Here is a 22,404-nt window from a genome sequence, read left to right as displayed (position 1 = left end):
TCCTTTCCAGGCTCAGAGATGTGCTGGGTCCGGAATCAGGTAAGGAATCAAATAATGTCTGTGATCTAACCTCTTCTCGTTTCTTTTCCTTTTGTCTAGGAGCTCCGGATTCGAGGCAGGCGTGGCAGAAGACTGGATGCTGACTTGCAGACACGGTGAGCGTCACGCTGCTGGATGAAGAATAACTCGAAACATGGGCTGCTGTTCGGGCGTGGTTTAAATAGCCCGCAAAGTAGTCCCAGGTAAGAAGTTCCCCAGAACCACACCCGAGTGAAAAATAGTCCCTGTAATAAAATAGTCCCATCCAGGCCTCACGTTGGCTTGGACTCATTTGTTGAGATTGCAGCTGCACTTCGCAGCCTCTTCAAATCGGGAGCGGGCCCCCAAGCGGAACTGGTCAGCATTCCGCCATCTCTTCGCCCAGACCTCACATGGTGGTCCAGCGACTGCATCCTGCGGACGGGCAGGCCCTTCCAGCAGCTTGCCCGGAGGTCACCATTACTATGGATTCCTCCCTGGAAGGCTGGGGGGGCCACTTTAGACAACCACAGTGTCCACGTAGTCTGGAACCTGCAGGAGTCTCATATCAACTGGCTGGAGCTGAAAGCCATCTGGCTAGCTCTCAAAGCTTTCCTTCCGCTCATTCCGTTTCTGTATCCCTACAGCCCCCTACCAGCACCTGGCACCTGATGTTTGCACTTGGGTGCAGTTACATTTTGTATTTTTTATTTATTTTACTTATTTTACTGTTATCCTATGTATTGCACTGCCCACTCCCCTTCCCCTCGCACTTTTTCCTTCCGCCCCTCCCCTCCACTTGCACGATCTCAATGTCACCTGCTTAGTAAGATCGTTGTCTGTCTTCCCTCTGTTATCCCCTCTTTGCCTCATCCTGCCTTGAAACACTTGCAGAACGGATTGAAACTGTTTTAAATCAGCCTAAGACTCTCTTTTCTGTAATTAATTCTCTGTCATCATCTACTAAATGTACGTTAGCTTTCAGACCAACTCAGGAGTTATGTGACTCTCTGTCTGACTTTTTCATCACTAAAGTCAAAACCATCCGCGCTAATATCGCAGGAAGTCTCGCGCCTGTAGTTCCCACTTTTCTGTCGGGTAATCTCTCTACTTTTCAAGATATTGATTACCCCAGGCCTTTGTCGTCTCATTTTCCGATATTCTTGGAAGACATGGTCTCCAAAGCCCTGCTAAGGATTAAGTCCTGTGCCCCTCCGACCCACTTCCTCTGACAGTGATGCAACAGCTATCAGTCAATCTCCTAGGCGAAATTACCACCGCTGTCAATCTTTCCTGCCAGTCGGGATTTATCTCTTCCGAGCTTAAGGCTGCCCTTGTCATCCCTCTTGAAGAAGCCATCTCTTGATCTATCTCTTCCGTCGAACTTTAGTCCTATCTCCCTCCTACCTTGTCTTATGAAACTGCTTGAATCGCTGGTGTCTCCTCTGCTGTCTTCCTTTGTTGAGTCGTCCAGGATGCTCGACCCAGCCCAATCTGGTTTTCGCCCTGGTAGGGGGGCACAAAGTGTTCTTGTCTCCGTACAGGACGACCTGGCCAGGCAGGTTGACAGGGCAGGGGGGGGGGTCGGCACCCTGATTCTTTTAGATCTTTCAGCTGCGTTCGACACCGTTGACCATGCTAGCCTGCTCGCCCACCTGGGCCAGATTGGTGTCTCGGGTCGGGTATTGGCCTGGTTTGGCTCCATCTTGGATGACAGATCCCAAACACATTCACTTCCCATCTTTCTAAATCTTATCTTAGCTGTGGTGTCCCTCAGGGTTCTGCTTTGTTCCCCATTCTCTTCAACATCTACATCTTTCTTCTGATTTGCCTCCTCCGTTCCTACGGCATCAGGTGCTACTTGTATGCGGATGATACCGAGTTACTGATCTGCCTACAGCTGGATCAGGCTGAGGTGTCTGCATGCCTGCAAAAGTGCCTGACTGCTGTGGGACAATGGATCGGGCAAAATTGACTGAAGTTGAATGGGGACAAAACTGAGGTGTTGTTGGTGGGTTCCCGCCCTCCCTCCCCCAAATCTTTCGCTGTGGATCTCCTCCTTTTGGCCTTCCTCTCTGGGCACACTCCCAGCTACTTCTACTAAGGTAAAAAATCTTGGCGTTATAATGTCAGCCAATCTGTCTATGTTTATGTTTATTATTTGCAGTGCGCACCTAACCTAAGGGTAGCAGGGCGCAAGAGCAACAAGAGAATTGTAAAGCTTAGGTTACAAGGAGCGCAATAGAGTCCAGCTGAGGGTACATTGCTGGAAACATCAAAAACAATGGAAGCCGTTAGAGCAACGTTAAAGATTACAAGGAAATATACCGTATTTACAGGTTATATAATATGTCTACACGTAAAGTATCATTGGATATACACAGTTATACACAATTTACAGTAGTAATAGTATAGCGCAGCAAGGGAGATCCTTAGGAATCATGTTCCTTGAGCCAGAGGATGGTGTTGGATGTGAATTGTAGGTAAGGAAGGTCTTCCCTGAGGGATGGGGTAGGGAGTTCCAGAATTGTGCAGCTTTAACAGGATAGCTGTTCCCTCCAGACATGGTACGTTTAAATCTTGGCACTAAAAGGAGGTTGGAGTTGACCTTTCTGGAAGGGCAGCAGGATGCCGGTCTAGTGAATCTCTTTATCAAGTATTGAGGGGCAGCGTGGTGGAGGCATTTGTGGGTCAGAGAGACTGATTTAAGGACATTTTTGTCTTTTGTTGAAAGCCAGTTGACAGATCTTCTAATCTATGAGATGTGGGCTTTCTTCGGGAGGCTTAGAGCGGCTCTTAAAGCATTGTTTTGTAAAATTTGAATTTTATTTGTGATATATTTGGTACTGCCCACGTAGAGAGCGTTGCAGTAGTCCAACTTGGACAGGATCAAAGCTCTGGCTAGGGTGATACAATTGGCGGGTGAAAGGAATGGTTTGGTTGCTCTAATAAGTTTGCAAGTATAGGATGTGGCGGATGCCATAGCATTAACTTGTTTTTTGAAGCTAAGTGTGAAGTCTAAATAGAAGCCGAGGGTTTTGACCTCCTTGGCTACTGTGATGTTGTTGTTGTCAATTACAAAGGAAGAGTCATTTTGGCCTAGTTTATTAAGGTTAGGTGTGGTACCTAGGATAAATAGTTCAGTTTTGTCATCATTCAAGCATAGACCGTGTGAGGCCATCCATGCCTGGATGATGAGGTACACTCTATTTACGCAGGCCAAATCCTTGTCATAATCCCCCGTCAGCGGGATGAGGATCTGGGTACCATCGGCATAATTAGTGTAGGTGATACCCAGGTCATCTAGATCATCGAAAAGGGGCTTTGTGAAAATGTTGTACAATGTGGGGGAGACGCAAGAGCCCTGTGGCATGCCGCAGGTGATGGGCGTTGGGTCAGCAGCTGCTAGTGGGGAGAAGACTCGCATAGTACGGTTGTTAAGAAAGGAATGGATCCAGTCGGTTGCCTCTTTGGAGAAGTGGGCTGCCGATTGTAAGTGATTACAAAGGATCTCATGGTCGACCAGGTCGAATGCAGATGAGAGATCAAGAAGTAGCAGTAATGCTGTCTTGCCTTCGTCTCTCAACTCCTCTATCTGTGCCTTAAGATCTATGAGGGCCGTCTCAGTTCTGTGCTGGGGCCTGAAGCCTGACTGTCGGACTCCTAGGAGGAGGTAGTGTTCAAGGTAGTGTTGGATTTGTTGGTACACTATTTTATCAAGGATTTTGAGTAGGAATGGAACTGTGTTGATGGGACGGTAATTGGTAGGAGTGGAGGGATCTAGATTGGGTTTTTTAAGGAGTGGGAGGACCCAAGATTGTTTCAGATTATTAGGGATGGTGCCTGATATGAATGATGCATTTATTCGTTTGGTGATAAAAGGTGCGAGTTCACGAGCTGCGTCTTATCAGTTGTGCGGGGCAGAGGTCCCCATGGCAGTTTGAGAGTAAGAATGACATTTTCAACCTCTTTGGTGGATACTTTACGGAAGTTAAAGTGGGGAATCGGCGCAGGGGGAGGTGTCAAAATGGATTGTGACATTGAGGAACTGGTATTACTAGATTTGGAGGTGGAGAGAAGCGAATCTTTTTTAATACTAATCTTAGTTTGCAGGGAGGTGATTTTTTTAGCTGGCGCATTTTGTATGCCTCTGCACCAGTTTTTATCCTTTAGGAAGGAGTCGGGCGTCGGGACAGGGGATTCTACCTCTTTCAGAATTACAAAAAGCTCTTTAGTGTTAGGTTTGGCTTGAGAAATTCGAAGGTTATAGGAAGTTTGTTTAGCAAGGATGATTTCTTTTTTTATACTGGGAAGCTAGTTTGCTCAAGTTTTTCTTATTGTTTTCTGAGGGATCTGACCTGCAGATTTTTTCACAGCGTCGTTTCTCTTGTCTGATAACCTTAAGATGGGGAGAGAACCAGGTATTCACATGTTTGCGAGGTTTGCTCTTTCTCATCTTTAGTGGTGCTATGTCGTCAAGGGCTGATAGCATTACTTTATTATACAAGTCTACCATAGTGGAAGGATCTGTGTGGTCCGGAATGGCATTAAGAGTAGGTAGGATCAAGGGAATAAGGTTCCCAGGAGTAATGTTTCTTTTGTTTCTAGTCGGGACAGCTGGAGCTATACTGTCAGGTTGCAATGGTACAGTCTCAAAAGAGAACGAGATCAAGTAGTGATCAGACCAAGGCTGTGGCATTATAGATGAGACCAATATTGGGCAATTATGCACAGCTAACCAATCAAGAGTTCTACCTTTGATGTGGGTGGGATTTGTGATCTTCTGGGTAAAGACTAGTTCCTCTAAGGTATTGTTAATTAGCGTGGCATTAGCATCTAGTGGGTCGCTGAGACAAAGGTTAAAGTCTCCTAATAGGATACTTTGGGAGGAGTTCTTGAGATTGTTAGATAGGATGTTTGTAAGGTCCTTTTCAAAAGATCCTAAGGGGCCAGGAGGTTGGTATATGAGGTGAATAACTACAGACTGCTTATTAGATAAGGTTAATTTGGCAGTTAGGGATTCACATGAGCCTATGTTATGGGGTGGAGAAAGTTTCAATGTTAGTTTAGTTTTAGCTATTATGGCAAGACCTCCACGTCGAGAGGTGGTACGATCTAGTCTTAGTGAGGTATAATCGTCTGGTAAGGCTAGCATAATTGCTGGACAAGCTGCTGGATGGAGCCAGGATTCAGTAACTATGGGCCCCCAAGTCTCCTCGGTATGCCAGCAGGGGCACTTCCAGTTGAAAATCCTTAAGAAAGTGCTCCACCTGATTCCATCCCTGCTGCGTCCACCTGTAGTAGCAGCAATGATTTTGAGCAGGTTGGATTATTGTAACTCCCTGTACCTGGCACAGCCTAAGGGACTGATTGGCACATGACAGCGCCTCCAGAATCTGGCAGCCAGGCTGGCAACTCGCACTCCTTATGGGTCCCACATATCCCCAGTACTCCGTTCTCTCCACTGGCTTCCGGTGGCACAGCAAGTTCAATTCAAGATGCTTTGCATTGCTCGCCGGGCTCTGCCCCCTGCATGGCCATGGGGCAGAGTATCTCTGTGTTAAATTTGAGCATTACATCCCTAACCGCCCATTGCGTTGAGCTTCAGCAGGTCTGTTATTTGTGCCCATATTTCGCTGTTCGCAATTAGGAGGACGTGCCTTCTCTGTCACAGCGGCACAACTGTGGAACAGTCTCCCACTGACTCTGAAGTCACTGGCTAATCATCTAGCTTTTCAGAAGGCTCTTAAGGCATATCTTTTCTAATTCTGTCGCTTCTCCTGGCTTTTCTGTGCCCTCCCCTTGTGGTCCTCCTCTCAGCGCCACGATGCCCTCGGATGAATGCACGCTCTATAAATAACTCTAACATAACATAACTTGTGTATAGGCGCGTTATAAATGCCATATAATATATGTCCCGGGAGGATAGCTCAGCGGCAGCGTGCGCGTCTTGGAAGCAAGACGACATGAAGCAACACAGGTTCGATCCCCGGGTCCGCGCTTAGAAACCTCTGGGTGTTTAAGCGCGTTATAAATACGTAACTAAGACAAAAAAAAAAACTATTCCTGTAACAGCGCCTCGATGCCTGCGGGCTGTGTGAGCGCTTTATAAATGTAATTAATTAATTAATATCATTGGGAGCAAGGTCGTTCTCATCCAGGCGGACCACTCCACCAGCTTGTACTATATCAACAAGCAGGGTGGTACCAGATCCCCTCCACTGTGCAACCTAGTGGTCAGCATGTGGGACTGGGCCCTGGAGAACATCTACCTGAGGGCCATCCACCTTCCAGGGGAGTCCAACCTGGAAGCGGACAGGCTCAGCAGACTGGGAGCGGTCAATTACGAGTGGCAATTGAACAATCAGGTGCTAATGGAGATCTTCAGCAGATGGGGGCATCCTCAGGTGGATCTCTTTGCCTGCTGGGACAACAAGAAGTGCCCGCAGTTTGCGTCCTGGCAGGGGCAGGGCTCTGTGTCCCTGGGCAATACCTTTCAGATTCAGTGGAGCGGCATGACAGCGTATGCCTTCCCTCCTACACCCCTGATGCACAGGGTGCTCTGCAAGATAAAGGAATCCTGTCACCTCAGCATTATTCTGATAGCTCTGTGGTGGCCTGCGAGACCCTGGTTCTCTGAGCTTCTCAGCCTCTCGGACAGGCCTCCAATTCACCTGCCACTGGCCGCAGCTCCTCTCCTGCTGCAACAGGGGGGCAGGGTCATCCAGCCCGCCCCACAGAAGTTAGCCCTTACAGCGTGGTTCCTGAGCAGTTTGCGCTGAAACACCTGGGCCTATCACAGGCTAACCTAGAAATCATTCAGGGTGCTAGGACCAAGGCTACTAGGAGCCAGTACAAGAGTAAATGGTCTAGGTTTTGTCACTGGGCTGACTCGAAGGAGATCGACCCCCTTACGTGCATGTTGGATGACATACTCTTTCTCTGCGCACCTTGCCCACTCAGGCATGCAGGTGGATACATTCCGCACTATCTGGCGGCCATAGGGGCCTACAGAAATTCAGAGGAGGGAGTGTTCTCCTCTTCCAAACTGGTGGTCAAGTGAAATTTGACAGGCCTCGCCAGGCTCTTCGCTCCAATTAGGAAACCACACCCTGTGTAGGACCTCAATGTAGTGTTGGGCCCCTTGGCGCACAAACCATTCGAGCCAATGGTGGCCGCGGACATCAGGCTGGTCACCATTAAAGCAGCTCTGTTGGTGGGTCTCCCCTCTGCTCGCAGAGTCAGTGAGATCCAGGTGTTGGTGGCTTCAGAAACCTTTACTACTTTTCACAAGGATAAGGTGGTCCTGAGAACACACCCCGCGTTCCTACCTATGGTAGCTTCCGCTTTCCATCTGAACGAGGAGATAGTCCTACCTACGTTTCTTGCCGACCCTAAGGATGATGCTCAGAGGGTCTTGCACTGTCTGGATTTGTCTCCTTCAGGGGGGTCAAGGCCTGGTTATCAGGCATCCAAGGCCTCTATAGCAAGGTGGATGGTCTCAGCCATCAAGGAGGCCTATGAGGGCCAGCACAAACCACTTCCAGCTAACATGCATGCCCACTATGTCAGAGCTAAGGCCAGGGCAGTCACATTCCAGCGGTAGATCCCGTGTTAGGTCATCAGCAGGGCGGCCACTTGGTCCACCCCTTCAGCTTTCTGTAAGCACTACTGTGGACGCCGGCCCTAAATCAGACGTGGCTTTCGGATAGGCGGTTCTAAGGAAGTTGTTTGCTTAAGGAGGGTCTCCTCTCCACCATGGGGCTACATTCACTTGTAATCGCCCATGCAGTATGTAGGAAAGGGCACATGACGCAAGAGTATTTAATAGTTACTCACCGTAGTGACTAACATACTTAGTCCATAGTCCCCTTTCCTCCCTATGTCCCACCATCCTCCCTCCTAATAATACTGGTGTCATTAGGCAATGTTAAATATTGTCAATGGGGACTGAGGAGTGGCGCCGGTAGGCGGAGTCAGGGGGGCGCATGCTCCCAGAGCCGCGCCTCTAAATTTAAAGGGGAAGATGTGTTTCTGGTGAAAAGGGTTCTGTCTCCCGTCCCTAGCGAGGGATGCCCATGCAGTATGGAGGAAATGGGACTATGGACTAAGAGTACGTTAGTCACTACGTGAGTAACTATTAGTTTACTGTACCAGTTGGAAATGTGATATCTGCTCTAACAAACATAGGCCCTTCCGTTTGCTTGAGTAAACATCATCCAAACCTGGTACTCCGTGAGGCATCGAGCCTGATGGGGGAAAATCTGCCCGACACTTCAGCTTTCCTATCCAGGAAAGAGAGAAGGTTGGCAAAGCGGGCAAAAGCCTGCAACATAGGCTGTCGACCCAGAAATTTGCTTGAAATGGCTAAGTCCTCATCACCTGAACCATTAAATTCAACCATCATAACTTCTGACACATGGAGCAAAAAAAAGGAAGGATAAGAAAAAAGTAGCTTGTAAGCGACCGAAGCTTCAGAGGTCAGCTGGTACTCTGAAAAGTTGGCTAATGGGTGATGGAAATTTGCCTGTGGAATTGCCAGGCAATACAGGAACAAAGGTACCATCTACAGCACTCTGTGTTAGTTAGCCCCCTATTAGGCCAATTGAACCCAAAATGGTTAATCAAGTACAGTTGGCACCTGGGCCCTGTGGAAGTGGTGCGTCCCTAGCCGTAGTGGTGATTTCCTGCCACTGGATGAAATACTGTTCACCCTAGGATGAGGGCCACAGATGTTTACAGAAAAAACAAACAAATAGAACGGATTTGTTACTAGTTTGAAACAAGGTCCTTGCCCTTTGTGTGTTATCGTTTGCTCACTTTAGCTTTGTGGAACCAGTGGCCTCGGAAGGTGTAAACTATGGGAGGGTCCACTGTGGTACATCAGAGGTGACGGCTCTCATCAGATTACACCAGGCATCCATCCTAAAGGTGGGGTACTCAGTGGATTGCCATACAAATGTTCCCCTCAAGAAACCAAATGTTACTCGGTCCTTGGTGCCGGTTTTAATGGGAGGTCTGGCCGTCCCTCCCACTGGGCCTGCAGTGAAGGGGTTCTTCTGCCGACTTCAGCCTCCTCCTCTGATGCCCTTCGATGGGAGTGGTTTAAGAAGTTCCTTATGAAAAACCTAAATGATCTTTGAAGCTTGCCTCCTGGAACTCCAGAGGGCTGTCATTTCTTGGACTAAAACAGCTCTCTGTCTCTCCTCCAGGAGACATGGTTAACTAAACAAATTCAGCTGGAGGACTATGTTTTGTTCCAGAAACTTGCTGGAAAGGGCTTATGTGGTCACCCTTTTGCTGACGTAATAGTGGGAATACGGCAAAGCCTACTAGTCGAAAGCATAAGTGTGCTGGTTGAAACTGAAAATGTGATGGCTATCGAGGTAGTGGTGGGCAGGGGGAAACGTGTGTTGCTATGCTTCTTGACAATGTATATGTGTCACCAGCCATTGTTAACCTGGAAGTTGTTTTTGATACTCACGACTCTGTGTGTGCAGATTGGTTGCTTACTAATGTAAATGAGGTTGTTTTAATGGGTGGGGGGGATTTAAATGCTTGTTGAAGGAACACAGATAGGTGCGGGAGCTACAATTCTGTTAGCCCAGTCAGTGTGATCGCGAAGAGGAGGGCCAACATGAAGGGGTTGAAATGGCTATCATTATTTAAGGAGTGGGGCCTGTCGATGTTAAATGGTAGAACAGTAGGGGATAGCCTGAGTAAATGTACTTGGTGCATGAGTAACAAATAGTCTACCCTGGACTACTTCTTCGCCAGTAATGAGATTGTGGAGTCTTTAGAGGTCAGAGGAACTACTTTTAGTGATCACTCTATCTTAGTTCTGACCTTGAATATGGGATATTTGGGTACGAGGCGAACTGGTGGAGGGGGAAGGTGGTAAACTACGCTGAAACCCGAATTGGCTGGACCCAACGAAATATTGGGAAGGCTACGAGGGCCACACTGCAGTTGTGTCGATACGAGTTATCTTTGCCTCATATAACTTGCCTGAAATGGGCGAACGTTTGAGTTTACTTGCTTTGGAATCCGGGTCCCTTGGCCAAGGGTATTCGGTGATGTACACCTATAAGCATAAGAATGTTTTTGACCCGGAAGTTCAGGTTGAAACTTGTGATATAAGATAAGCTAAGCAAAATAACTGTTATGCTGTTCAGGTTGAGGCACAATTAAGTACAAAAATGCTTCTAAAAGGTGTTACATAGTTGCAAATCCCCCAAAATGAATGGTTAGTGACAACAGATGCTTGTTGTTGTATGTAACAACAATACACGTGATCTATGGCAACTGTTGTCAAAGGCAAAGGGGGACAGTCCCTGTAGGGAAATAGACTGCATACATATCGAAATATGTGCAGCAGGTTTCTCCGGTCTTGAAACACACGGGTACAGACAATTGACCACTGGGTATTAAAGTCGACACCATTCATGCAGCTATTTTAAAACTTAATGGCTCTCATGACTCTGGGCCTAATGGACTGTAAAATGTAGTACTTTAGGTAAACCAAACTGACTGGGCCAAAATTCAGAAAATTCTGTTCGACAAGGTCTGTGGTCAGGGGTTGGTCACCGAAACCTGGGAACGTGCCATTTTGCTACCCGTTTACTCTCACTCTTGGATATAATGGGGAAACATTTTGCATCACTTGTCTTGGTGGAAATGCAGAGGTGGGTTGAACACAGCAGCATACTGCACACTACACAGACAGGTTTTCGCCCGGGGTCAAATACCACGCACAACATAAGGCTGTTGGACTCACTAATTTTGGAATCCACCAAGAGACGCAGCCCAGCTTTATACCTGATTTTTGTTGATTTTACAGCAGCCTTAGATTCTGTGAATAGTGTTATGTGGTGGCAGAAGTTGAAGAAGCTGGGTTGCCCAGATTGCCTTTTGGACATAATTATCTGCCTCCATACACACGCGAGTGTGCAAGTCCGCCTGGACGACATGGGCTCATTGTCAGACCGGGTGAACACAAACGGGTCTCAAGCAGGGATGTATGCTGGCCTGCCTGTTGTTTAACCTATTTCTATCAGACCTCCCAAATTCAGTCTTGTCAAGCAAGGATGTTCAATTAAAATAGTTAGCCATGCTCTTTATGCCGACGACCTAGTCCTAATGGACCGTACAATCTGTGATGCAAAAAGTAAATTCGGGGCATTTTTACAATACGTTGATAAAAACGATCTTGCCATGAACATAAAGACCAAGATGATGTTTATAACAGGTGGGCGAATCCATCGGGAATGCCTAGGTTTCGATGATGGCAAATTAGAGCATGCGAGTAGCTACACTTACCTCGGCTTAGAGTTGGCTGCAAGTGGTACCTGTGACATAATTATCAGATCTCGCTGCCTCAGCGCAACAAAATAATTTATATATCACGATTTTACTGTCTGCGAAAACACCTAATACCCTTCTTTAGTATCTAGCGTAGTTAATACACAAGTTTGCAAACATATTTTTTTTAATTACAACTATGCACAACTTCATTGTCCCAGTTGGAGGACCTAAATGTTTCTTTGGATGATCTATTGTTTCTTCCTAATTGGACCTCTAACTTAAAAAAGAAGTCTAGAAACGTTGATGGTTGCACAAACTTCAATCGTCTGTTTACAATGAGATTGTATGCAGAATATAGCACTCAGGGTTTCTCTAGGAAGGTGCCTCATTCTTATTTAAGCAAACTGTGCTCTACCCCAATGCGCAGATTTATCATTTATTTGCACATGGGTATCCTGCCAACTCTCGAGCACACAGGGAGATGGAAGAAATCACCCAGCGATAGGAGAAAATGTCACCTCTGGAATACTGATATTGAGTCAGCTAGTCCTATTTTGACACAGTGCTCAGAAATGCACACTTACTATCTAAGAGGGTACTCACATCTTGTTACCAGCCAGCTAAATAGAGAAGGTGATCAGTTTTGGAGCACATTATTTAGAGCTGAATCTATTGTAATTACGGCCGCAGCTTTGTACATATGGAAGATTGCATCTGATCTAATTAAGGGTTCTTATTAAAAAAAAAAAGTACCCCTAAAAAATGTCTCTTGAGCCTCCTTTTAATATTTATACATGTATCAATTATATGACTATTTAAACACATGTTTCTTATGTGATTAGTAGTACTATTATATTGTATGAGACTACAATTTTTAAATTTGATGGATTGTTTTATATACTTCATGCTGTATTTTAACTTTGTGACTATTGTTATTGTTGGTTGAACTGTGTATAAGGTTTTACAACCAATAAACACAATTAAAAATGGATGGAAAAATGCGAAAAGCCAGTCAATTACCATATGCCATAAATAGATTCTCCAGACAGACGGCTGGCTACACCGTGGCTGGAATGTTCAAACTCTATAAGCAGAGACAAGTCCCAGAATGTAACATGTTTGTTTTGCTCCCACTTCGCTAGCTCCCTGCAGCAGCATTTTGGCGATCTTGGAGCTTCAATCTGCTAAACTGTTTTTATCAAAATATATTATCCCACTTCAGCCACACACACGCCACTGGGCCTACACCTCTCACCCTGAGAAGGACAGCAGTGCCAGGTGCTTTGAGGGGATCAGACTGAGGTTGGGGTCTCACCGCCTGCCCCTCAGCCCCCTGGGCTTCTGTAGCTCACCCAGGCAGCAAGCACTGGTTTGGGTGCTGCCAGCAAGCTGCAGCTGTCCCTGTTCTGGCTCCATGGAGACACAGCGCCCTCGCAACACTGCAGCACCCCTTTTACACACAGGGTCAGGGTCCTGGCACTCCATCCCCCTCCAGACTCTCCAGGCTTCTCCCAGCTGCTGCTTCTTCCTCCTGGCTTCCGCAGTCCTTCCAGCATCCCCAGCTCACTCAACTGGGTGTTTCTGACCCTTACCTTTTATACCTTGCTGGCTCCTTAACAGTCTTCAGGTGTTGGTGATAATGGTGCTGTTACTGACCTTGCCTTTCCTCGTTAGCGGGACATTGCCATAGAGTAGGTAGGGCTGCTGCTTATATTTTCCTATGGGTAATCTCCATTACTCCTGGTTGTCTCTTCCTTCTCCCAGTACTTTGGCAGACGAAAGGGAAATAGGAATTATGGGGGTTGTAGTGTTCCAAAGGGGTTATGAGCAAATTAGGTAAATAACTGTCAGGAAAGGGGGGTAAATGTTGTTGTGGGTAAATGGGTTTCTTTATCCTTTGTCTATTTTCTGTGGTAGGTGTGAGGATTGGTCGGGGTCTGTTAAAATAAGTGGATGATGTTTTCCATCTTTTCCTTAAGGGAAAGTCCTCGGGTATGATGGGACATGGATGTCAATATCCCATGAAAACTGAGGGTATGTTGGGTAGGGGGGGTATAGGAAAGGGGGGGATGGGGGGAATACGCCCTCGGACGTTCCTCATGCATTCCCCCAAGGACACCATGCCAGGTGATCCTCCCTCGCTTCTCTGCCCCCAGGGTTGGGATCCAAGAGCGATGGCCCTTCCCTGGCCACCTGAACAAAGGATCCCTGTGGATTACTTGTGAGAATGCCCTCAGGTTTCTCACACCTCCTACCATTTTGCGTGATATGCTGTTATATTTGTGCATGTACTGCTATTTATTTTGTTCAAACAGTATGTGAATATATGAAAGACCCAACTCTCGTCCTTCAGGGCCTCGTGGAAACCTGTGTTTCTTTGGTGACGGAGGCCTGTTTTAGAATGCTTTCCCCTCCAGTAGCTGGTCTGTAGTCAGTAGTAGCAATTTTCCGGCGACAAGTCAGAACTTTGCTGTGGATTTGATATGGTGGTCGAGCCAGGAGAACTTATTGGTGAGAGAACTGATCTAGTATCTGTGGCTTGACAATCCAGGACAACCTAAATACCTACTTGAAATGCTTTGATTCTTACCTCTGAGATCTATTGGTGAGAGTGGATCAGTTTACAGTGCCTATCGCACATCAATCTATTCGAGCTGCGAGAGATCACACTAGCACAGATGCCTTTCCTGCCCTCCCTACAGGGGAACATTTTTGATTCTGGTAGAGAATAATAGCCATGTACTTCCTTCCTCAACAAGACAGGGTGTGGTGTGGTCGAAGTGCAAACTTTGTGCTTGAGGGTGTTTTTCCAAAGGAGGGCATCGACAGATTTTCCTGGTGGAGTGTTCCTTCAACCCCCATTATGTGTTCTCGCTGATTCCAGTCATCCTATTAGTTCGCAGGAGATTTTGGTCTTGCATGATTCTGATCTCCCTGGACTGGGCAAGGAGAATGTGGTACCAGGACGTTCTTGTAATAGCTATATGCCCACCACAATACCTTCCTTGGAGGGCAGAATTGCTGTCTCAGTTGATGGGACCAGGTGATCCAACCGAATCTGCAGTCCCTCAGCCATCATGTGTTGCTGTTGAGATGATGAAGCATGATGCCTGGGAACTTGATAATGAAGTTATAGGGGAAATTGGAATAATGCTGCAGTGGAAGCGGTAAGTTACTCCAGGTGATAGCCCACTTCAGTGGTTCTCAGGTTTTTGTTGTTCTTGGACAGGCAAGGGCTGCAAGTGGACGCTGTAAAGGGTTAGCTTGCTTCACTTTATTTTCTAGAGATTACCAGAACAAGGCTTTCTTTTCGGTTCCTCTTGAAGGGCTTAACAAATGTTTTCTCTGACACCATTTGTGGTCCCCCCAATTTAGGTTTAATGGCTTCTCCTTACAAGCCTTTGCATTCATGCTCAGTTTGACTTCTGACTTTAAAAGAACTGTGTTTCTGGTGGCAATTGTTTGGCAGATATTTGTGAGATGCAGGCTTTGTCTTGAAGACCTTCTCTCCTTCTTTTCTCAAAGGAAAAGGTTACTCGTAGGGTTAGGCCTTCATTTTTACTGAATGTTTTTTTTATGTGTGCCAAATTAATTAAAAGATTGAGTTACCAGTGTTCTCCCCCTTACCCTGCTTCCAAGGAACAGAGGGGACTTTAAGTCTGGACTCCCCGATAGGGCACACTCACTCAGCTTTTGCATACCCAGAACAGCACAGTTTTATTAGAATGTTGCTTTTTTCAGGGGTGTTTCGGCAGGTTTGGTGTTTCTGCAGTCTTGCTGCTTTAAATTCCTCCTAGTTATGATTTCCCTTGCCTGCTGAGGGATGGGTTAGAGAGAACTGTTGCCTAAGGGTGGCGTAATGTGTGCTACTTATGCAAGGTCGGCATCCCCTCCAGAGACCAGGAAAACTGAGCATCGGAGAGAAAGGTAAGCTCCTTAGCAAAGGTTTCATAGAATAGCTGGTGCTGGAAAACATCTATCCAGATGAGGAATCTGTGGGAGAAGAACTCATAGAAAGAACATTACTGATAAGTATTTTTTCCTTTTAAATAAGTGGGTTTATCTAGAGAAAAGGGATGAGATGCAGTTACTTTGGATTATATGCTGCCTCTGGTGTAATCAACACATTTTTTTGCAGGCCTTTTCTGCATACACAGGACATGTACTTTGTGTTTGTTCAGCTGCTTTCAAGTGGTTCATCCTGGTTTGCCATCATAATCATAATTACCACCTGTCTATTCCTTGATGTAATGAAGAAAATTCTTTACAGACATCTGCTACCATCAAGTACAGAAAAGGCACAGGTAACCTATTAGTTTAACTTAATCAAAAACGTCTTTGAATGCAAAACATATTTATATTTGTCCTGAAATCCTGTATCAGTTACCTCATTATTTTCTCATCAATGCAGTACTAGAAAGTGATTTCATATTCTTGTGATACGATTTCCAAAAGCAGTATTGTAATTCAATATGAACTACTAGTATAGCATACAAGTGTGTACGAGAATTCTGTAAAAAATCTGAATTTAAAAGGCAGGTGTAAGCATGGTTTTCAGTGTAGTCTTTATTATAATTTTTTTCAATTGAATTTTATTTGTTTCCCATAATATCTCACAATGTTCAACAATGCTCTATTTGAAACATTTCCTTTACTCCATCTGGAACAAAGAACTCCCCAAGTGGGAAATATTTTACTACCCTCGACCACTGTAGAGCTGTTCTTTATACTTCTGACTTACAATTTCCATACAAATCAAGCCTTGTTGGATGTGAAGAAGAAAAGAAAAAAGAAAACGAGACAAGATCATAAATAAACTCTCAGTTGTAATGGATTCCTTCCTGCCATGCATTCCTCATCTATGATATCCCAGCACCTATTATCTGGAAACTTTTCCTTCATAAAGGGGTGCTGTGTGGTTCTGTGTCCAGTCCGTCCGATGCCTCTACACACCCGCGTTGGATATGCCGTTAAGGCCAGTAATATGAAGCCGCGCCACGCACGATGACCTCCGGTCCACCCTTCCGCTCACTCTGTCTACTTATTAGGAGCGTGCTCGTCAAGCTTTTCTGATTTCATGCCGACGCCATCAAAGGCCTCCGGGTTCAAGTGATGCGTGGACTGTGGAAGACAGATCTCTGTCTCTGATCCGCATCATAGTTGCTTGTACTTTCTGGGCGAAGACCACGACACCCAGGACAGCGGGTCATGTCTGTCGATGCACCTAAAGGCCCTTACGCAGAGCGCATCCACAAGGCGATGGTTCCGCTGTCTCGATCGCCGGGCGCGAATCAGCGTTCTGAAGATTTAAATGCTAAGCGCGTGGAGAGGGAGTGAGAGGAGAAGAATAAACACTGTAAGAGGTCATGCCCTGAGTGAGTCCACTCACCAGCACTCTTCTTCCTCCTCGAAGAAAAAGAGCCACTGCTCTAAGGGTTCTCGGGAGCGGTTGCCATAGGTACCGTTTCCAACCCACAAAAGAGGAATGGGAAAGTTTACACCTGAAGATGCTTGACATCTTCTCCCAGGCACCAAAGGCTCCGGCCACAACAACTGTGGCGCATCCTGGGGCGCCTCTGGCTTCGGCTATGGCACTAATGGCTCCCACTGCATCTTCCGCGACCGGCAGGGTACTGTGATGAGTCAGGAATGAAACTCTGACACAAGCGATACATGTTTTTGGTCAAAGGCTTTTATTAAAGTAGAAGGGGTTGGGAAAATGTCTCTGATCCCTGCTCTAAGAGGAGTTTCCCTACCTAAACCAAAAACTAAGAATCTGTCTGTGTCAGAATGTTCCATACAAAACTGTCACAATGCAAAAGGTTATGTGTTTGGTCTTGAGGGGTTTTAGAGAAGCATTTGTGTAGTTCCCTTCCCCTGGATTCCTCTTAACTTGTTTTCACATGTAGCAGTTCCTTATGCCTTTCCTGTCCAGCAACCACACTGATACATAAAACTATCTGGTTTTCTATTTTTGTCTTGTCATGATGCCTGATATACTCTCCTGCCAGGTTGCTCCTTATCTCCTGGTTAATAAAATAATTTTTCTAGTCCTGATATATCCTTCTCAAGACCTCTTTAACTTCTCTGCTTTCTGTGAATTGTTCAGCTTGTCCTTGCTTGGTGCATTTTGCCCCCAGGACTTTCTTTGCACACACACTAGCAACGGCCTGGTATTTTCTCCAGCATTGGATCTTTCATGGATTTACATGCTGTGAAAATTTCCCGTCAGCCTGGGAATCCTTGGTAACCTTAATAGAGCAGTTTCCCTATGGAAAACTTTGACACTGAGTGTCCTATCAACGTCTTTATGGGTGCTTTAGGCTGCACCAATAGGACGACCAGTATAAATAGTCCTGCACGTGCGGCTTCCCTTCAGATTTCAACCATCTCCAAACTGTTGGGATCACCTCGTGTTCTCTCTAGAGAATTTCTTCTGCTCTTCTGATTTTCTACAGCTTCCTTGCTACGGTGTGTTCCAGGCCCATCATGTCATCTGTGGGCCCAAAGAAATCGTCGTTCCGGCCATGCAAGACCTGCGGCCTCAAGAACATTTATGAAGGGGACGGTCATACAGACTGTCTGTATTGCCTGAACCCCAATCACTCCGTGGAGAACTGGGCCTGACTTCGGGTTTCGGAAAAGGCAGTGAGTCTTCGATGACGAGGCCGGTGCAGAAGGGCACAGGGTCCAGAGGCCCCGCTCCAGGCATGCAGGCACCACGGGCTGATAAGTCTAAGGATTCCAGTGGCTGGCCGGAGAAGCCTGGGGATCCATCGCGCAGGACCTCGTCTTCGGACAAGGAGAAGTTACGGTCACATTCGTCGTCCTCGTCCACGAAGAAGTCGTCTTTAAAGGATCAGCGTCTTTCGCGGAAGATTCCAAAGAGTGTTCCAGACGCCATTCCAGCTCCGCATCCAAGCGGTCATCTTTGCTGGCGAAACACAGGCCGCCAGTTGGGGCCTCGATTCCGTGGACGACGACCTCGTCGACAATATTGCCCCTGTCGACATCCGCTTTGCTGCCAACAACGACCTCGGCTATGATTTTGCTGGCGACCACGACGTTGACGACTGCCTCGACGACGGCTGTTTCGGGGGGTGTGGGACTTCTGAGTTCTGCAGGTCCGCTGGGGTCTGATGGAGATCCATTGCCTTCCGGGGAGGTGCTGTGGCAGTCCGGGTCTGGCTTTGTGCCTTTGCTCCTGATGGAGATTATACAGCAGGATCCCTCCACCTACGATTTGGCTTCTAGTCCAGAGGAGGAGTCTCAACCATTCCTGGACCCTTGGACGTTGGGCCTACCGCCGGCGGTTCCATCCACGTCGGACGGCCTGGGGGCTGTGCTGCCTCAGACTCCGTTGGTCAACCCGCACTCCCTGCTCTCCATGCAGGTGCTGACTACGTTGCAGTCGCACCTCGGACAGTTGGATGCCAGGCTTCCGGTGCCCCAAACCCCAGTGGAGCCCTTGGGGCAGGAGGTTCTGGCAATTCCCTGACCGAAGGATGTGGTGGGTACCCATCGGCAGGGTCAACCAAGGAAGTCTCCCCAGGTTTGGCCGCTTGTTCCATCTCCTAGGGGATGCACCCCTCCTCGTACGGATCAGGAAGAAGGGGAGCTGGTGTAGTCTGAACCCGTTAGCGTCCCGCAAAACGCGCTCTCGACGGTGTCGTCCTCGCCCAGGCGGGCGGATACCTGGAATACGGACCCTCAGATGGATCCCCTGAGCAGTCCAGCACAGCCCTTGCTCCCGGACTATGTGGGCGCTTTTCATGCCATGATGGCCAAGGCTTTCCACGAGTTTGGCCTTACTCCGGAGGGATCGATCATATGGGGAAACAGTGGAAGGCGGTCTTCTCTATCCCCATCTTGGGCCATGTGTGTCAGGAAGGGCTTTGCATGATGCGCCATCCTTTCTTGGAGCCTGCGGTCGGGGGCCGCTTGGAGAAAATGTTTAATGCGCCTGAGGTGTCGGCATCTGCCAGTAGGAAGGCACGTAGCCAGCATAGATTTGTAACTCCCCCGGACAATGAGGGCCATAAGTTGGATGCTTTTGACAAGAAGGTGCTGAGTGTGGGGGCGACGACGGTGAAGGCGGCCAACTCGTTGCCCATTATGGCACGCTACAACATGGAAATGTGGCACAGATTGGCGCCGGTGTTGGACCATCTACCTGAGCAGCAGCGTAAGGAGGCGATGCTTCTGGTTCGTGAGGGGGAGGAAGCCTCCAATCATAGCATTAATATTGCGGTGAACCTGGTGGAGTCCGAGTTTAAAAAGATAAATAATGTGGTCGTCCTCCGGCGGCAAGCATGGTTGCGCTGTACCGATTTCCAACCTGAAGTGCAGCATAAAGTGGTGGACATGCCTTGCGGGGGGAGGAGCTGTTTGAGGAGAAAATTGACAGAGCTCTAAAGAATATGAAGGAGGATTTGGATACGCCGAGTTCCCTGGTGAAACTGCAGGGTAGCCGTTAGTTTCGTCCCTTTGGTTCATTTAGGGGAGCATCGGGGAACGCCAGGTTTGCAGGATCTCGCGACAAAGGCTACAGTAACTCCAGCTATTTCTCTCAGGGCTTTTGTCGCTCTTACCAGTCAGTTCAACGAGCCAAGGACTATCAAAGTCAGCAGAAGAGAGGTTCCGCCTCCTCTGCTAGAGGCCACCATTCCAAGCCTGATTAAAGACTGCCACAAGGGCAGGCGACTTGGAGGGAGAGTGGCGCAACATGTCGACGAGTGGCATTTGATTACAACGGACCGATGGGTGCCGGATGCAGTCCAATATGGCCACTCGTTGGAGTTTCGGTGTCCGCCACACCCTACTCCACCGGTGAAGGTCTCACAGCTGCATCTACGGGCAGGAGGTGTGCCTGATGCTGGAGAAAGGGGCTATAGAAAGGGTCCCGACATCGGAAAGAGGACAATGAACCTAATCCTGGTTTTTCGTCATCAAAAAAACCTGCACGGAAATTGGCTCCCCGTTCTGGACCTGAGGCCTCTAAACAAACATGTGAAACGCCAAAAGTTCAGGATGCTAATGTTGCAGGACGTTATTTGGGCGGTGCAGCCTGGGGAGTTCCTGCCGTCCTTGGATGTAGAAGATGCTTATTTCCACATCCCAATGCACCCCAAACATTGCAAGTTTCTACGGTTTGTGGTTGATGACGAGCATTACCAGTTTCGGGTTCTCCCCTTTTGGCCTCAAGTCGGCTGCCAGGACGTTAACCAAGTGCCTGGCTCCGGTGGCGGCTTACCTCCACAGGGAAGGTCACCATGTTTATCCGTACCTGGACCATGCCATGCGGCTATTATCCTGTTGCAATGTCTGGGCTTTGCGTTCAACTTCGCCAAATCTTGTCCGACACCCTCCAGGGATTTGTTTTTTCTGGCGGCCCATTTTCATCCGCATCTCAATCTGGTGAAGCAGTCTGTGGAAAGGCTAGAGAAGCTGTCGGGTTCCTTGGTTCCGGGAACATCGATCACGGTCCGAATATACATGTCTTTTCTAGGCTCCATGGCATCCTGCATCCCACTCATCCCGAATTGTTGGCTCTTCATGTGACCAGTGCAGGAGTTTCTCGCTTCAAGATGGCCACAGGTTCTCGGTTCCTGGTCCGACAAGGTTCTCATGTTGCAGGCGCTGGCAGACGCTCTGCAGTGGTGGACTTGCTCTGGCAACACTTTCAGTATACAATCGTAACAGATGCTTCCAAGATGGGTTGGAGAGCTCACCTTGACAGGTTTCAGGTCCAAGACCTATGGCCCTTCAAGGAGGCCTTGTTGCACATCAACGTTCTGGAGTTAAGGGCAGTACTCTGGGCACTGAAGTCTTTTTTTTTGCCCCTCATTCAGGGCTTGGTGATCCGAGTTCTGACAAACAACACCACAACTATGTTTTGTCTCTGGAAACAGGGTGGCACGCATTCACAGCCCCTATCCAAGGAGGCTCAGGCGGTCTCACACTGGGCCATAGCGCACAAGATTCACCTGGTGGCTTACTATTTGCCGGGGGTTCAAAATGAGCAGGCGGACGCTCTCAGCAGAGACTCGGTTCAGATGCACAGATGGCGACTGAAGGACAACCAGGTGGTGATGATATTCAGGAAATGGGGTTCTCCCCCGTTGGACTTATTCGCCAGCCCAGAAAACAGGCTGCAGTCTCTTCACCAGCAGGGTGGCTCATCCGGACTCAAGGGGGGAGGGGGGTGATGCATTCTCATTCCCATGGACGGGACTGTTGCATGCGCGTTTCCTCTGATCCGGAAAACGATCCAGATAGTGCGCAAGGTTCTGTGCAAGGTGATCCTGGTAGCCCTGTTCTGGCCCCGACAAACCTGGTTCTCAGACCTTCTTCACCTAGCAGTGGGCAACCTTCTTCATCTGGGGTCAGAGCGGATCTTCTGTCATAGAACGAAGGAAAGGTGTGGCATCACGACCCCGGCTCCCTCCACATTGCAGCATGGCTCCTGACCACTCCGAATTTGGACATCTAAGGATTCCAAGGGACAGCCGCTGCATCTTGGTGGCCGCAAGGGTGCCATCTACCAATGTATCTTACAGCCGAAAGTGGAAAAGGTTCTGTGCCTGGTGCTCGTAACTCTACCCCGCTGTTCAGTGACAGGCTGATAAAACATTTCCTCAAAGCCCTTTTCAGGACGTTCTAGCCCCCCCCCCCAATTTCCCCCTCCTCCGAAGAAGTTTTCTCTGGTCTCTAGTCTCAACTTGGTACTCTTGGCCCTCATGAAACCACTGTTTTGTCCACGGCGGCAGTGAAATTTCTCACGTAGAAGGTGGCTTTTCTCGTGACCATCAAGCTCATCAGGCAGGTGTCCGAACTTCAGGCTCTGGTTATCGACCCGCCATATCTGCGTTTCATGAGGGATAAGGTTCTTCTATCTGCAAATCCTCACTTTATTCCAAAGATTCCTTCGGAGTTTCATAAGAACGTTACGTTAGCCTTGCCCACCTTTTTTCCAAAGGCGTCCACTCCAGCGGAGAATGCGCTACATTGCTTGGATGTCAAGAGGGCGTTGAAGCTCTCTGGCTTTCGGCTCCAACAACAAGGGGAAGCCGTTTTCGAAGC

General features: G+C 47.9%; 1 protein-coding gene across 7 annotated transcripts in view; it reads left to right on the top strand.

The window, feature by feature from the left end:
- ATP11B (ATPase phospholipid transporting 11B (putative)) overlaps window positions 1–22,404 on the top strand; it is a 1,683,501-nt gene that overhangs the window by 1,300,539 nt on the left and 360,558 nt on the right. For all 7 annotated transcript variants that reach the window (XM_069618659.1, XM_069618656.1, XM_069618658.1 and 4 more), the window contains one exon: window positions 15,461–15,626. In XM_069618659.1, coding sequence (XP_069474760.1) covers window positions 15,461–15,626 — 166 coding nt within the window. The remainder of the gene's footprint in view (window positions 1–15,460; window positions 15,627–22,404) is intronic.

This window comes from Ambystoma mexicanum, chromosome 10 (assembly GCF_040938575.1).
Source record: "Ambystoma mexicanum isolate Mex_15411 chromosome 10, UKY_AmexF1_1, whole genome shotgun sequence".
In the NCBI taxonomy this organism is placed as follows: domain Eukaryota; kingdom Metazoa; phylum Chordata; class Amphibia; order Caudata; family Ambystomatidae; genus Ambystoma; species Ambystoma mexicanum.
The sequence above is the reverse complement of the archived record's forward strand: the minus strand, read 5'-3'. Positions and strand labels throughout refer to the sequence as shown.